Raw genomic sequence first — 14532 nt, 5'->3', positions numbered from 1 at the left:
TGTGACACGACTTCCCTTCCATTAACAAGGTGACACTCCATCTTAACTCTTCCTTCACATTTACTAGATTGATTGAACAGTGCAGAAGGGAACATCTCCAGACATTTATTTTATTCTCATCAAGACCAGAATCTTCAGGATCTAGTTTCAGGCGTTTTTTATTGCATGTAGTAGGTATGCTATGACTTTGCTTATAAATGCTAGGTTTGTGAAGCATCTATGTAGTTCTTATGAAGACTTTATGCAGTCTAGAAAGTCTTTATGAATGACGTTGAACCCAGATCTGCAGTGAAACTAGCTCTAGTTAATATCTGGAGTTAAGTTTTAGCTACAGTGAAACCCACTTTAAAATGTAAAACATAATTCATAGCCAAATCGAATGTAGACTATTTGTTTGGCTGGTTTATCTGTAGGCTCTACCCTCAAAGTATTGGGTAATAACCGGCCCACCAATAACAAAAGACCCCCAACTGAATCAACTTTTATTTAGTTAAAAAAGCATCATTGAACAATGGAGATTAATTTAACTCTCCAAGAAAACTGATCAAGGGCCATTCCAGAGCACATTCAACAGGTCCCATCAAAGTCTGTGCAATATAAATGCATTCGTGTTTGTGCTGCGCTTCCTGCTTACATTTAGTCTCCCACTGGTCACACATTGATTGAATCAACGTTGTTTACACATCATTTCAATAAAACTACGTTGAACTAACGTTGAATAGCCGTTGAATTGAAGTCTGTGCCCAGTGGGCTAGCTACCTCTGCAAGATGCTTGCTTCTTTGTTTATCATGAGTCTATGCCTCTTTGCCTAAAGTAGCATGATATCGCCAACCCACTATACACAACAAACAAATAGGCGTTGTCAATTTCAGAGTCCCGGTGACTTATCTAAGCACCCTAAACAAAAAAATACATATAACAAGTGCAGCCACAACAACAACAACGAAATAGAGACAGAAACAATGTAGCATCAAACTGTCCAAACTCACAAACCTGTCGTCTGTCGACGATCCCACTCCATGGATTCAGGAATCAAAATATTATTTGCACAAACTACATCTACGTGCAACGGACGTCCATGATGATCATCAATCAGTTTGTAATGACGCTAAATAGGAATAATCCCAAGAATAGCGGTATTATTACTAGGTAAGAAAGGTTAATAAGTATCGTATTGCATTGTTGAATTTTACTTTAGAATAGGTTCTAGAATCCCTCAATTAACCACACCTGGTTTATGTGGCACAGCGAGAATCTGTAACAATGAACCCATGATAAAAAGAAGCCAGTCTGTCATGGCCACTAACCTCAGCATCCTCTGAGTGCAGCTATGGCTCGTGGCTATCTGAGCATCGAATCTTCACAATAGCCTTGCTGCACCTCCTAGTAAAAGGCTGCTTGGCACTCGATGTGTTTCCCTGTCACAACAGGTAACTAGCTACCTAGTTAGAGAAATTAGCTGAATCTTAACTTTCTGAATCTGAAAGACAGGTGCCAAGCCTTAGGGATTTTTTCCCACCATCTGTTCTTCTCGAGACTCGAATCGTACACGTGTCCCCACTTGTCTTTCCTTCCAAGCCCCTCTCCTCTCGACTTCAGTGGTGTCGTGACGCCTCTGCTGAGTAGGAGAGGGAAGAGCTGGATGGGGGTCGACAGTCATTCATTAGGAACAATGCAATAGATTGACCACAGACAATTAAACCAGTTGTTGATGGACCCGACCGAGTTTCGTTGAGACTCCCGATTTATATCACTTTACCCTCTGCATGCACATTCATGGTAACGACGCAGAGCTGGCTCGAGGCTCGTACCATCACAGCGGGTCGCTGTCAGTTCAGGACCACCATAACGAAGCGCAGTCAATAACTTTAGTAACACGAGCGCAATATTTCGAACTCTGAGAAACGATTATGGAAAAGGTATAACTTACAATGTTCCGCGAGCCATTTGATTGATATTGTAGCTAGTTGGGCGCTTTTCAGACCGGGATTCCCACTGCTAACGTAACGTTAGTGACCACAGCTGAGCGTCACTGTCTCTGTCATTAGAATTAGTTTGCTCCCAGAGTTAAAATCTCTGTGTGGAGCCAATACTTTCTATTTATGACGAGAAAATTATTTTATTACTTACCGAAGTGAAGCAAAATCCGTTGACTGAAAATTATAAGAGCGAAGTTAACTAGTTGACCACAGCGGTTCTACTGCTGCTGACGTGACGAATCGATGATGACACAATTTGCATATCAGTTACTTGCTCTCTGATTGGACAGTTGAGGACTCGTTCAATTTTTATAATCTCAGATTACATTTGGAGCCGGTTCCACATGGACAAAATGTCATATTCAATTTTGTGTCATAACTCCTCATATGTAAAATAAAATAACAAATATTAGACTAAATTGGTTATAAAGGCATGACACACAAGATGGCCGCGGTAGGGTTGAAGCCAATCCGCGGAGGTTTTACTTTGATTACACAAACCTGTAGTCTCCCGGATAATAATGTTGACTGACAGGCGAGATAGTGTGAAAATAACATGGCAACCTGTCGTTAGTGTGTGGTGACCCCCAATGGCTCTTGACAGTACTGTACTGCTAAACCAAGTCACTATGGTCTTGACGTGGAACCGTAAATCTATGCATGACAGCATGAGACCAGAAATAGTGAAACGGTTTTCTACAATCTATGAGATCCAACCAGATTTTTCACACATGCGCTCCTTTCTATTAATCTGAAAGTTAAATCAAAGCACATGCCTTCATTTCTGAAAGTATTACCGGGGAAAGTTAATCAACTTTTTTGTCCTCTGCGTGCCTCTGGTGGCCTCGAAACTGCGTCACACCCTCCAACCACATTTTTAGATTAAGCATAAATTGTGTCTTAGCAAACGTGTCAGTACATTTTTCAACACTAACGTCGTTAGTATGTTCACCCCTGGTTATCAACCTCTCCAGCTAATTTACTAAGAGCAAATGTATGCTTGACCTGAAAATGTGGTTGAAGGCGCCATATGGATGGTGTGACGCATTTGCGGAGTCTCTGGAGTCACGTAGAGGCCAAGTTGAGCTCTGTACCACATTGCCCTGCGCCTCAAGTTTTGTAACAATGAAGTGTGCTCCATATAGCTCCGCATTGACATGATCGGTTGACGGTAGGTGTGGGGGGGGGTCCTGTATTAAATACAACTCGTTTCCTTGACATCAGCTCTGGGCTGTTCCACAAAGCGCAAGAAGTATGAATGCCCTGGCTTCTGAAGAGGCATATCACCATAAATGCTACATGACCAATGCAGACATCAGATTGACCATGCAGTGCCTTTAAGAGTTGAATACCCCTGGTCTATAGAGCCAACATTAGTAACCCATCTACCGTTTAAATCACTCCTTGAGGAAATCCAACATGACCCACACACCCTTATGTGATGAATAAAGGCTACTTAGATCGCCACAGCTAGTCCAATGAAAACAGTTCTTACCTCAAACCTAAATCACAACATACATGTACATCGCAGCAGACTAAGGCATTACATCTCAGAGCTTGAGGCGTCACTAGACGCCCTGGTTCGATTCCAGGTTGTACCATAGGACAGCGTACAATTGACCCAGCGTCGTCCGAGTTTGGCCATCATAGTTAAGAACAAATTCTTATTTACAGACTTGCCTAGTTAAAGGGGCTAAATAAAAAATATATATACAGTCATTGATATGCATTGTCGTGTTTATTTCCTTTCAAAGAAAAGCTTTCGAAACTCATTGCCTATACAGCACAAACTGTTGACTGAGGTTTGGGTTCCATATAGGAAAGGTAAAATGAGAAGTATAAGTACACATTGTTTTGCCAAATTCAACAGTCCAGACGGCAGCATGTGTTTACATCATTTCACAGCAATATAAATTGTGCCAAATATCCAACAGCTTTGAGCAAAACAATGTTGTCTGTGGAGGGCTGCCATTCCCACAGCAGACATGTTTTATATTTATACAAACCTTTAATAAGCTCAATAAGGGTAAATAGAACATTCAAAAAGAATTAAAAGCAACGTAAAGATGGATGTGATTATTTAACTTAGCATATTAATTAAAACCACACTTGCCTGCTGCTCAGTCTGCAATATATATTATCCATCTTACCTATAGTTTACATATAGTTTACACAGTAAAGAGAAATATAAGACACTAAACCGTAATCCAAAAGAACAAAATTTCCCTCGCCCAAAAAATGTAGTGTTGCTCTAATTTGATTTCAGTCAAATATGTTTGGGGGGAAAAAGAACACCCAAGGTTAGAGTCCATCTTCAGTCCCAATAATAAACAATAACTGTCCTGAGCCCACCTTAACAAGCGGTCATGAATCCATAGTCCACCCATACAGTATATCTATAATTAATGCTGATTTTTATTCTCACCTTTCAACCAGCTTTGAGTGATTATCTTCATAGACCAAACCCAAGCATGTGCAAAGAGCAGAGAAGAAAATAAAGGGAAAAAGCTCTGATTGCATTGTAGTCTGTGTTACTAAGACAACCAGTTGTCATTGTTGATTTACTTACATAATATACACATTTTTAGTTCTATAGCTGTTTGAGCACAAGATGCCTATAATGCTTTTAAAGCTGAGCGCAAGTGTTGCAACGTAAAATTAAGTACATTCAACTTGTTCAGTTCCTATTCATACGACTGAACGGCTGCTGAAGCTAGTCTGTGGCGTGGCATTCTGCTCTGCATCTTCCGCTAGTGGCTGCTGACTCAGACTGCAGGATCAGCTCAGCTCTGGGGAGGGTTGTCATCTTTGCTAAAGGGTTGTGTGGATCCGGGCTTCACCCAAGACAGTCCTGACACCTGCAGCCCCTTGTGGTGATCCTCAGGCCGTCTCTAGAATAACAGACACGCATTACCACACTGGTCAGCTAGCACCATGGAAACAAATGGCAGCTCACGCAGCTTCACCAATCACAGCCCTGCTGGCTCTCATTGGGGTAAAACAAGCCTCTTTTGGGAGAGTGAGCTCAGAGGGAACCTGACTCCTTGGACCATAGCAGACAGACTCAGAGCTTTGTGTCCTTTTACATAAGTCTGAAAAGCACACTGCTGGGGTTTAGAAAACTCACTTTATGTGTGAACATCCGTTCCTTCGCCTCGTCGTGGATCGCTGGGTTCCATGAAGAGAAACTGGAAAAATAAGTACAAAAACACAAAGAAACAAAATTCTCAACCATTTATTGCATCTCCTTTCATATGCTGCAGGTTTCTTATTGGCGTCAATAAAAAATAAATAAAAAAAGACTGAATGTTCAGATTGTTCATGAGCTATGAGAATGAGAAAAGGAATTCCAGGAATGAGGAGCATTTCCTACTACCAACCTTATTGCATAAGGATCGTCCATCTTGGGCTGGTCGAAGAGGTGACTGTTGCATAGTTTGACGCTGTCTATCACCTTGCTTTTGAACAACTGCACATCCTTGTCGTACCTGAAAAAAACAGTATGATTATACAAACAATTTGCCAGTCAATACAGTGTGGAGTGATAATTGCCCCCACCTGGACACAATCTAATTCATTAGGTCAGGGAACTAAGATTTTTTTTACTCCTAACAGAATACCTCAACATTTCAATTAAACAGCAAGTCTCAAACAGCCGCCTGTCCCTTTTAGTAGCTGGGCATCGGCACACATTTCAGCAAATAAACAATGGGTCTAAATTAATTGTTTACGAAGTTACCATGGACACAGCTCTGATAATCCCAGTCATGTGCATTAAAAACATTGCTCGTCACCAAAAAATAAACACGTCAAATTCAAGCTCTCCATGGTGCCGGAGTGCCAAATCGGGAGTGTATGATCTGCGATAGATTTATGTTTATACTGGTCACAATTAAGTTTGGTAGTCTTCAACATTTTGTGCAAAAGCTGTGTACATTAAAGAAATACACACCTGGCTCAAATAAACAGAAGCCCGTCTCTAATAAGCACCGGTTGTGTTCAGTGATTGAAGCAAATAAATGTGTGGGCTATTAATTGAAGTTTCAGGGTACACAATAGGAGCACAAAGACTAGCTTGCTTGTTGACCTATATAAACTGACCCAGGTCACATACGTACACGTGGCCCAGTATCCATCTACAGGAGGAAGAGAAGGCTTTGAGGAGAAAGTGAACAAGTACAGACTTACAGCACAGCAGCTTCTGGGTTGAGTGGTTCCATAGTGTTGATCTTGTAGAACACCGTGCGTGCATACATCAGGACTTGCCAGATGTGGTTGTGATTACGCCTTCATGTCCACAGGGAGACATTTATGATTATCTCAACATAATGGCAAACCAAATACAACTCCAGTCACAGTAAATACACAAATATCATAAAGGCAATCCATGGTGCATAGGTTCATCTCAGACTAGTGAAATACCCAACAGTAGCACTGCTCAAACACCAGTAGTGCACAGCCAAAGTGTGACAAATAGACCATAATGACAGACAGGTTTCCATTGAGAATGTCATGGACAACTTTCCCCACTCATTAAAAGGTATCCACCTCCAGCTGATAGAGACTGAGGTTTAAGAGAAGACCTTACAAGGCTGTGTCACTGTCCAGCTGAAGAAACAGGCCATGAGGAACAGAAGTCAGAGTAAAGAATGGGCCTTGATGTAACGCATGCCAGTTCTAACCAAGGCACACTACAGACACCCCCACACAGTTCAACTCTGTGACAGCACTGTATCACTATTTACCACCAGAACTACAACATCCTGAGAGAACACACATATCAAACACAACATCATAGCTCAAAAAGTAGTAACTGCATTTAGCCTATCATGGGATGTGTAAGGCTGTGTAGTAGTGACTAGTACATGGTGGAGCAGACTTTACACTAAACGGGAAAAATATCAAGCCACATGTACCTGACAAACACCCATTTCTAAATCGTCCTCATTCATTTGGATGTAATGATCTGGGCATAGAAGCCATGTACTGACCTCCACTTGGTGAAGGCTCTCCTGACATCAAGCTCTCCTGAAACAGGGTCCACTAGTGGGTGGAAGACTGGGATATCAAACACCACTCTCTAAATGGTGGTACAGGAGAGAACATGGTATTTATGCAATATTCTAACAGTACTAAAACACCACATTTCAATGTACCACCATACAGTGCATTCAGAAAGAATTCAAATCCCTTAACCTTCACATTTTGTTACGTTACAGCCTTAATCTAAACTTGATTAAATAACTACACACAATACCTCAATGAAAAAGTGAAAAGAAGTCGAAGGAATTGTCCGTAGAGCTCAAAGAAAGGATTGTTTCGACGCATAGATCTGGGGAAGGGTACCAAGAAAATGTCTGCAGCATTGAAGATCCAAGAACACAGTGTCCTCCATTCTTAAAATGGAAGTTTGGTGGGTGGTTCCAAGACTCTTCCTGCAGATGACCGCCCAGCCAAACAGAAAATCGGGGAGAAGGGCCTTGGTCAGGGAGGTGACCAAGAACCCGATGGTCAAGCTGACAGAGCTCCTCTGGAGATGGGAGAACCTTCCAGAAGGACAACCATCTCTGCAGCACTCCACCAATTAGTTTCTCTGGTCTGCTGAAATCAAGATTGAACTTTTTGGCCTGAATGCCAAGCATCATGTCTGGAGGAAACCAGGCACCATTCTTCACTTGGCCAATACCATCCCTACATTGAAGCATGGTGGTGGCAGACATCATGCTGTGGAGATGTTTTTCCAGAGGCAGGGACTGGGAAACTAGTCAGGATCGAGGGAAAGATGAACAGAGCAAAGTAGAGGTCCTTGATGAAAGCCTGCTCCAGAGCGCTCAGGACCTCAGATTGGGACAAAGGTTCACCTTCCAACAGGACAATGACACTAAGGCACACAGCCAAGACAACACAGGAGTGGCTTCGGGACAAGTCTCTGTCCTTGTGTGGCCCAGCCAGAGTATCTCTGGAGACCTGAAAATATTTGTGCAGTGACACCATCAAACCTGACAAAGCTTGAGAGGATCTGCAGAGAATGGGAGAAACTCCCCAAATACAGGTGTACGAAGCTTGTAGCATCACACCCAGGAAGAACTGAGGCTGTAATCGCTGCCAAAGGTACTTCAACAAAGTATTGAGTAAAGGGTCTGAATACGTATGTAAATGTGATAGTTTTATTTTGAATCAATTTGCACAAAAAACATGTAAACCTGTTTTGTATTGTGTGTAGATTGAGGGTAAAATCTATATAACATATTTTAGAATAAGGCTGTAACGCAACAATGTGGAAAAAAATTCAAGGGGTCTGAATAATTTCCGAATGCACTGTATGACAGTCACAAACCAATCACAGTCTCAGCCTTTGCCACCAAAGCAGGAAATGCCAAACACAATAACCTTTGAAATGTGCCAAAGAAATTGCTTTATTTTGTGTAAACAGCTGTGTTGTAGTGTTACAGCAGGTCCCCTGAAGTACTCACAGGACATTCACCATCAGGATAGTTATCTGGAATATACACAGTGAACTTGAAGACTCCATCCTGGTACAAGCCATGTCTGATGAAAATGACCCCGAACCACACTGGAAAGAAGAGAAAATCATACATTTTGTAAAGGTTATGTATAGATTATGCAGTCAAACAGGATGACAGATTTGGGCTCCCAAGTGGCACATAGGTCAAAGGCACTGCATCTCAGTGCAAGAGGTGTCACTGCAGTCTCTGGTTCGAATCCTGACTGCATCACATCCGGCAGTGATTGGGAGTCCCATAGGGCGGTGCACAATTGGCCCAGCGTCGTCCGGAGTTTAGCCGTCATTGTAAATAAGAATTTGTTCTTAACTGACTTGCCTAGTTAAATAAAGGTTAAATAAAATAAGAAATTAGGCTCTTACTCAATGCTGATTTGTAGGATGGCTGCACATAGATTCCAGGCAGTTTTTGCTTGATCACTAGGGTGCTGTGGGTCACAAGGTAACATGGAATTAAATCAATGCAGAAGAAAATGGATATGGAAATTAACAGTGTGTTTTCGTCAAAAGCTTCTCTAAATTAACTACATAATTGGCCTCTGTTCAAATATATCAAAGATGCATCCTTCCTTTCCTTCAGGTAGGCTAATCAATGATCTGACATGGTTGGACTGGTGAAAACAAATCTTACCTTCACTTATCCAGTCACAAAGATCAGTGATTACCTTTAGCAAAGGAGGGAGGAATGACGCATTTTAACAGAGCCAGTGCGTCTACTACATCCACTACCCAAAATAAAGTCTGATCTGGGGCCAGTACTTACAACTCAGCCAGCAGCGAGTACTCCAGGTAGAATGGACCGTAGGAGGCATGTGTTCCGTTGGCCAACTGGGCCGTGGCGGCAGGAGAGGCCGGCTTGGTGATGGGGACTGCATTCTTGGGGATGGAGGGAAGCTGCTTCTTCCCAAAGCTAGGACGGGCTGGACTGGCTCTTTGTTGCTGCTGCTCTCCACTCTGTTCATCACCGTCAGATCTCTGCTCAGCAGAAGAGTGAACAAAAGGCATTTAACAACTCAATATATATGTCAAGAAAATAAAAACTGGTAGCATTGATTATTACAAGGAGGGGATTATGTTTAGATTGAAACCACTTAGCCAAACTTTTTTCACCATGTTGCAGAATCACAAGAGACAACGCAGACTACCAATTTCAAGCAAGTCTGTTAGTTACATCTATCTGCATAGACAGAGGCAAGCTCTGTTGTCAAACTACAAGGCAACAGACAGCAGTGGGAGCACATATTGAGCCCTGGGCAATAAATAGGCATGAGGTGACGACCTCTCAGGTTTCATAGTCTCGACTGGCATCAAACTCCTCGTTCCACGGGAGGTGCGAGAGAGCACCCACAGAGAGCATCCCTAAATACAGCCTGCATCATATCCTGCCAATGCTAGCTCAGTGGGAAGCACAGGGGAGGAGGATAGGCTAGTTCACAGCAGGAGGGATGCCTGTAAGCAAAGGAACACCTAAGCAACAAACCCTCAAGGCCCATCTCTGCAACTACAGAAAGAATTCAGGTTCACACAGAGCGAGTGCCATTAAACCACGTTGTAGAAGTATTAATGTTTTGAGGCACAGAACAATGAGTGAACCATTCATCTGACAAGGCAGGGCAGAGAGTATTTACACCTATGTTACTACGGGCAGAGCTACCTCTCCAATGTGACGCCTGTATGCTAAACTAGAAGTTGGTACCTCCCTTTCTCGCCGAAGTCATTGAGGTACGTAGGCAACAGACAATGGCAATAACAAACAGCAGATGCATGGCAAACAGCTTTTCACCCAACTGAATCTTAGCAATTAGCAAACAAAACAAATGCACTGCACAGTTGAGAAGTTCACCATTGCTCTGGTCAAACTAAAGTTTAACATCTAATCCAAGTGGATTTTCCAGGAGCAACAGGCACCTCCTGCAACAACCACGCATGTGTTGTGACAAGTCACGTCTGACTATAGCGGCAACCTCCAGAGCACTACGGCTGGGACAATACCAGTATCGCGATACTCGTTAGTATAGTGGCAAAGAAACAAAACAGATTTAACTTTTAGGAAAACAGCCATAATGTTGGAAACAACCACTGTCATCCAGTCAATTGTATTTATTTTCCAAGCTATAGCACAATATTTTACATACAGCAGGTTATTAAATGACCAAAGAGTTCGGTCGGCTTTGCGTCTTCATTTTTGAAATATTGCGATACTGGTATCGTCACAGCACTACAGAGCACCAGGTAGTAAAAGGCAACCCTGAAACAGCCCTCTTTCGGGATGAGATTGCAAAGGAGTGTCCCTGGCAAGGAGTTGGAGAAAAGGCATGAGTAGGCCTAATGCGTTATTAGAGGACACCACAAGATAAACATTCCCATGCCACAATTCCAGTCCTCCAAGATTTTTCTCAAACTAAAGACAGATGGTAACAGGTGTAAAAGGCACAAAGCTCCAAGGAAGCCATGCCGTCTTTATGGGAAAACGTTAGGGGGACAGACCACACTAGGCTTACTTTCAGTGTGTGGGTGTCTCTTTGGGAACTTTTGAAGATCCTGTTTTTTTGTCTCTCTTCTCGCTTGTGTGTTGGGTGAACTTGACAGAAGTTGGCTTTCAGTGCAGAAGAGGAAGAGCGCTCCCTTACCTTGCGACCAGTATTGGTAGACATGCTCCAGAATGGGTTCAGGTTCATTAACTTGTCCGTCTATGTCGGTCCCACAACAAGTGTTGCCTGTGCCATTCGCTGGCGTCACTGGGGGTAGAATTGACAGAACAAATGTTACATTTTTATTCATTTAGGGCCATTTTCGTACTGGTCTCCCATGACAAATCCAACCCACAACCCTGGCGTTGAAAGCGCCATGCTCTACCAACTGAGCCACACAAGACCAAATGACTGATGAGGCCCTCTGTTCAGCACACACACAATGGGGCAACCTGAACTCAATGACAGCTGCTGACTCTCTGATCTACGGACCATCCTGCTGCTCAGACAGACGTGCCTCATTCATGTCATGACGTCAAACAGGCCTAACTGTTACGTCTCTGCCAGGCAAAGCACTTTAAACCTCACCGGGAAATAATCCAAACATCACAAGCTTGAACTGGTGTTAATGGTTGTTTAACATGGAGGTTGAATGTTAGCCTAGCGAGATTCATTATTTTATTCGCATATTACCAAAGGTCATTGTTATTGCCGTTGGCTACAGCAGTTGACAAGTTAGTTAACTAAGATCTTTGCTTAGCCAACTACTATGCCAACTAGCAATGTTGCCATTGCATCCGTGTTTTTTCACGTGTTTCTACGCAGGCAACTAATTATGCAAAATGCCTTGAGCGCATAGCTAGTTAGTTAAGCTATATATAGTTACAGTAACTAGTTAGATTGTTAACAAGATACGTCAACAAGATACGTCCAGTTTGTTAGCTGAACGCCAGGTTTGCAATAACAAATCAAGCATACATATTCATTTGCGATGGAATCTAGCATTGTTGCATATAATCCATAATGAAATAGGCATACTTAACGACTCGATAACCGAATGAAAAGAACGTTATTCACAACAAACTTAGTAAACTAACCAGTTCTACTACCTTGCAAACTAACCAGCTAACGTTACCTAGCTTGAAAGCCAACGGTAGCTAGCTAGCTAGTATCCAGTTGCCAGCTTACCTTCCCTGGACGAAAATTCCGACAAGTACCCGTTCAAAAATTGCCCATTTATGTGAACAATTTCAAAATGTGCGTTTTAAAGGACGTTGTTACAATCACCACTGGTCAAAACAAACAAAAAATGTGCACCGCAATTATTTGGGTAACTGGCTAGCTAAGCAATCTCACAGACACCGGAAATCAATCAAAGAGCTCATGATGGGCGTTTCCTATTCACCAGGGATATTTCTATTGGCTTTTAACAAAGCGTGGATAAAGTATCTGAAATATGATTCGCTGACGTTCTATCACTTTTTAAGTCATGCTGTTATGCCGCATTCACGTACTAGTCGGAACTAGGAAACTCAGAAATGTCCGAGTTGCTGATTTGTAGAACGCAGAACGTGTATAGATGGGTCGGTTTGTTTAGCATGCGCAACTATAGGGAAAAACAGACGGGGTTGGCTTTGATTGTTGACAACATGTTAACTATATTTCGTCTCCAATGCTTATTAAAAACATAAATGTGGTCAATAAGCGCTTGTTGTCTCTCAAATACAAATCGGTCACATACATATGTTTAGCAGATGTTATTGCTGGTGTAGCGAAATTATTGTGTTTCTAGCTCCAACAGTGCAGTAATATCTAAAAAGTCATGTCTAACAATTTAACAATACACACAAATTTAAAGAAAAGGAATGGATTATATAAATATTAAGATGAGCAATGTCGGCACGGCATAGACTAAAATACAGTAGAATATAATAGAATACAGTATATATATATATATATATGAGATGAGTAGCACAAAATATGTAAACATCAAAGTGACTTGTGTTCCAATTATTAAAGTAGCCAGTGATTTCAAGTCTATGTATATAGGGCAACAGCCTCTAAGGTGCTAGTGATGGCTATTTAACAGTCTGATGGCCTTGAGGTAGAAGCAGTTTCTCAGTCTCTCGGTCCCAGCTTTGATGCACCTGTACTGACCTTACCTTCTGGATTATAGCGGGGTGAACAGGCAGTGGCTCGGGTGGGTGTTGTCCTTGATGATCTTTTTGGCCTTCCTGTGACATCGGGTGCTGTAGATGTCCTGGATGGCAGGTAGTTTACCCCCAGTGATGCGTTGGTCAGACCGCACCACCCTCTGGAGAGCACTGTGGTTGCGGGCGGTGCAGTTGCCATACCACGCGGTGATACAGCCCGACAGGATTCTCTCAATTGTGCATCTGTCAAAGTTTGTGAGGGTTTTAGGTGCCAATACAAATTTCTTCAGCCTCCTGAGGTTGAAGAGACGCTGTTGCGCCTTCTTCACCACCCGGTCTGTGTGAGGTGTACGCCGAGGAACTTGAAGCTTTCCATCTTCTCCACTGCGGTCCCGTCGATGTGGATAAGGGCATGCTCCCTCTGCTGTTTCCTGAAGTCCATGATCAGCTCCTTTATTTTGTTGATGTTGAGTGAGAGGTTATTTTCCCTCACCTCCTCCCTGTAGACTGTCTCGTCATTGTTGGTAATCAGGCCTACTACTTTTGTGTCATCTGCAAACTTGATGATTGAGTTGGAGGCGTGCATGGCCATGCAATCATGGGTGAACAGAGAGTACAGGAGGGGGCTGAGCACACACACCCTGTGTTGAGGATCAGCAAAGTGGAGGTGTTGTTTCCTACCTTCACCACCTGTGGGCGGCCCATCAGGAAGTCCAGGAACCAGTTGCACAGTATGGGACCCTGGGCCCCAATCTTAATCATGAGCTTGGAATGTACAATGGTGTTGAATGCTGAGCTATAGTCAATGAACAGCATTCTTACATAGCTATTCCTCTTGTCCAGATGGGATAGGGCAGTGTGCAGTGCGATAGGGATTGCATCGTCTGTGGATCTATTGGGGCAGTCAGCAAATTGAAGTAGGTCTAGGGTGTCAGGTAAGGTATATGTGATATGATCCTTGACTAGTCTCTCAAAGCACTTAATGATGACCGAAGTGAGTGCTACAGGGCAATAGTCATGTAGTTCAGTTACCTTTGCTTTCTTGGGTACAGGAACAATGGTGGACATTTTGAAGCATGTGGGGACAGCAGACTGAAATAGGGAGAGATTGAATATTTCCATAAACACTCCAGCCAGCTGGTCTGCGCAGGCTCTGAGGACGTGACTAGGGGTGACTAGGGATGCCGTCTGGGCCGGAAGCCTTGCGAGAGTAACAATGGTTAAATACGTTGTACAATTGTTGGTTAGTTAGTGTATTTTTGCCATATTAGCATAGAAGTGACACATCAGTCAAAACACCTCAAAACAAGACATGGTATCAAGAACAAGATAAAACTAGTTGAAACGGCACTAGTAACAGACCAGAGATATCAACCCAGTGAAACCCTTTGGCTATCATCACAAA

At 42.8% G+C, this 14532-nt stretch overlaps 2 protein-coding genes across 7 annotated transcripts in view; both read right to left on the bottom strand.

Annotated features, from left to right (window-relative positions):
- The window catches only part of LOC139575823 (chromodomain-helicase-DNA-binding protein 9-like), a 121226-nt gene extending 119005 nt beyond the window's left edge, over nucleotides 1–2221 (bottom strand). For 4 of the 5 annotated variants that reach the window (XM_071401161.1, XM_071401165.1, XM_071401166.1 and 1 more), the window contains exon 1: nucleotides 2132–2221. The gene's annotated coding sequence lies outside the window, so the exon portion shown is untranslated. Of the gene's footprint in view, nucleotides 1–1308; nucleotides 1679–2131 lie in introns of those variants that run through there. The other variant, XM_071401163.1, reaches the window with a different exon arrangement.
- Nucleotides 2222–3699: 1478 nt separating this feature from the next.
- On the bottom strand, nucleotides 3700–12381 carry LOC139575822 (AKT-interacting protein). 2 transcript variants are annotated; one of them, XM_071401160.1, is made up of 10 exons: nucleotides 12163–12381; nucleotides 11134–11241; nucleotides 9267–9478; nucleotides 8867–8931; nucleotides 8454–8554; nucleotides 6972–7060; nucleotides 6169–6267; nucleotides 5361–5468; nucleotides 5108–5168; nucleotides 3700–4871 (listed from the first exon to the last, which is right to left on the bottom strand). In XM_071401160.1, the coding sequence occupies exons 2-10, from the start codon at nucleotides 11179–11181 to the stop codon at nucleotides 4764–4766; spliced, it is 891 nt and encodes a 296-aa protein (XP_071257261.1). In that variant the 5' UTR covers nucleotides 11182–11241; nucleotides 12163–12381; the 3' UTR covers nucleotides 3700–4763. The 2 variants fall into 2 exon arrangements, with proteins under 2 accessions (XP_071257261.1, XP_071257260.1); XM_071401159.1 differs by having other exon boundaries at nucleotides 11005–11241; nucleotides 12163–12373.
- Between the last annotated feature and the right edge of the window lie 2151 nt (nucleotides 12382–14532).

The sequence above is a fragment of the Salvelinus alpinus genome, chromosome 5 (assembly GCF_045679555.1).
Source record: "Salvelinus alpinus chromosome 5, SLU_Salpinus.1, whole genome shotgun sequence".
Taxonomy (NCBI): domain Eukaryota; kingdom Metazoa; phylum Chordata; class Actinopteri; order Salmoniformes; family Salmonidae; genus Salvelinus; species Salvelinus alpinus.
This window is presented reverse-complemented; position numbering and strand designations above follow the sequence as displayed.

What these genes read in the sequence shown, in the direction of transcription:
- LOC139575822 (XM_071401159.1), bottom strand. Translation starts at nt 11,181, where the DNA reads ATGAACCTGAACCCATTCTGGAGCATGTCTACCAATACTGGTCGCAAG. An exon ending in ATCCTACAAATCAGCATTGA is followed by an intron (nt 8,555 to 8,866) that starts GTAAGAGCCTAA and finishes TCTTCTTTCCAG; the next exon opens with TGTGGTTCGGGGTCATTTTC. An exon ending in AACGGATGTTCACACATAAA is followed by an intron (nt 4,872 to 5,107) that starts GTGAGTTTTCTA and finishes CTGTTATTCTAG; the next exon opens with AGACGGCCTGAGGATCACCA.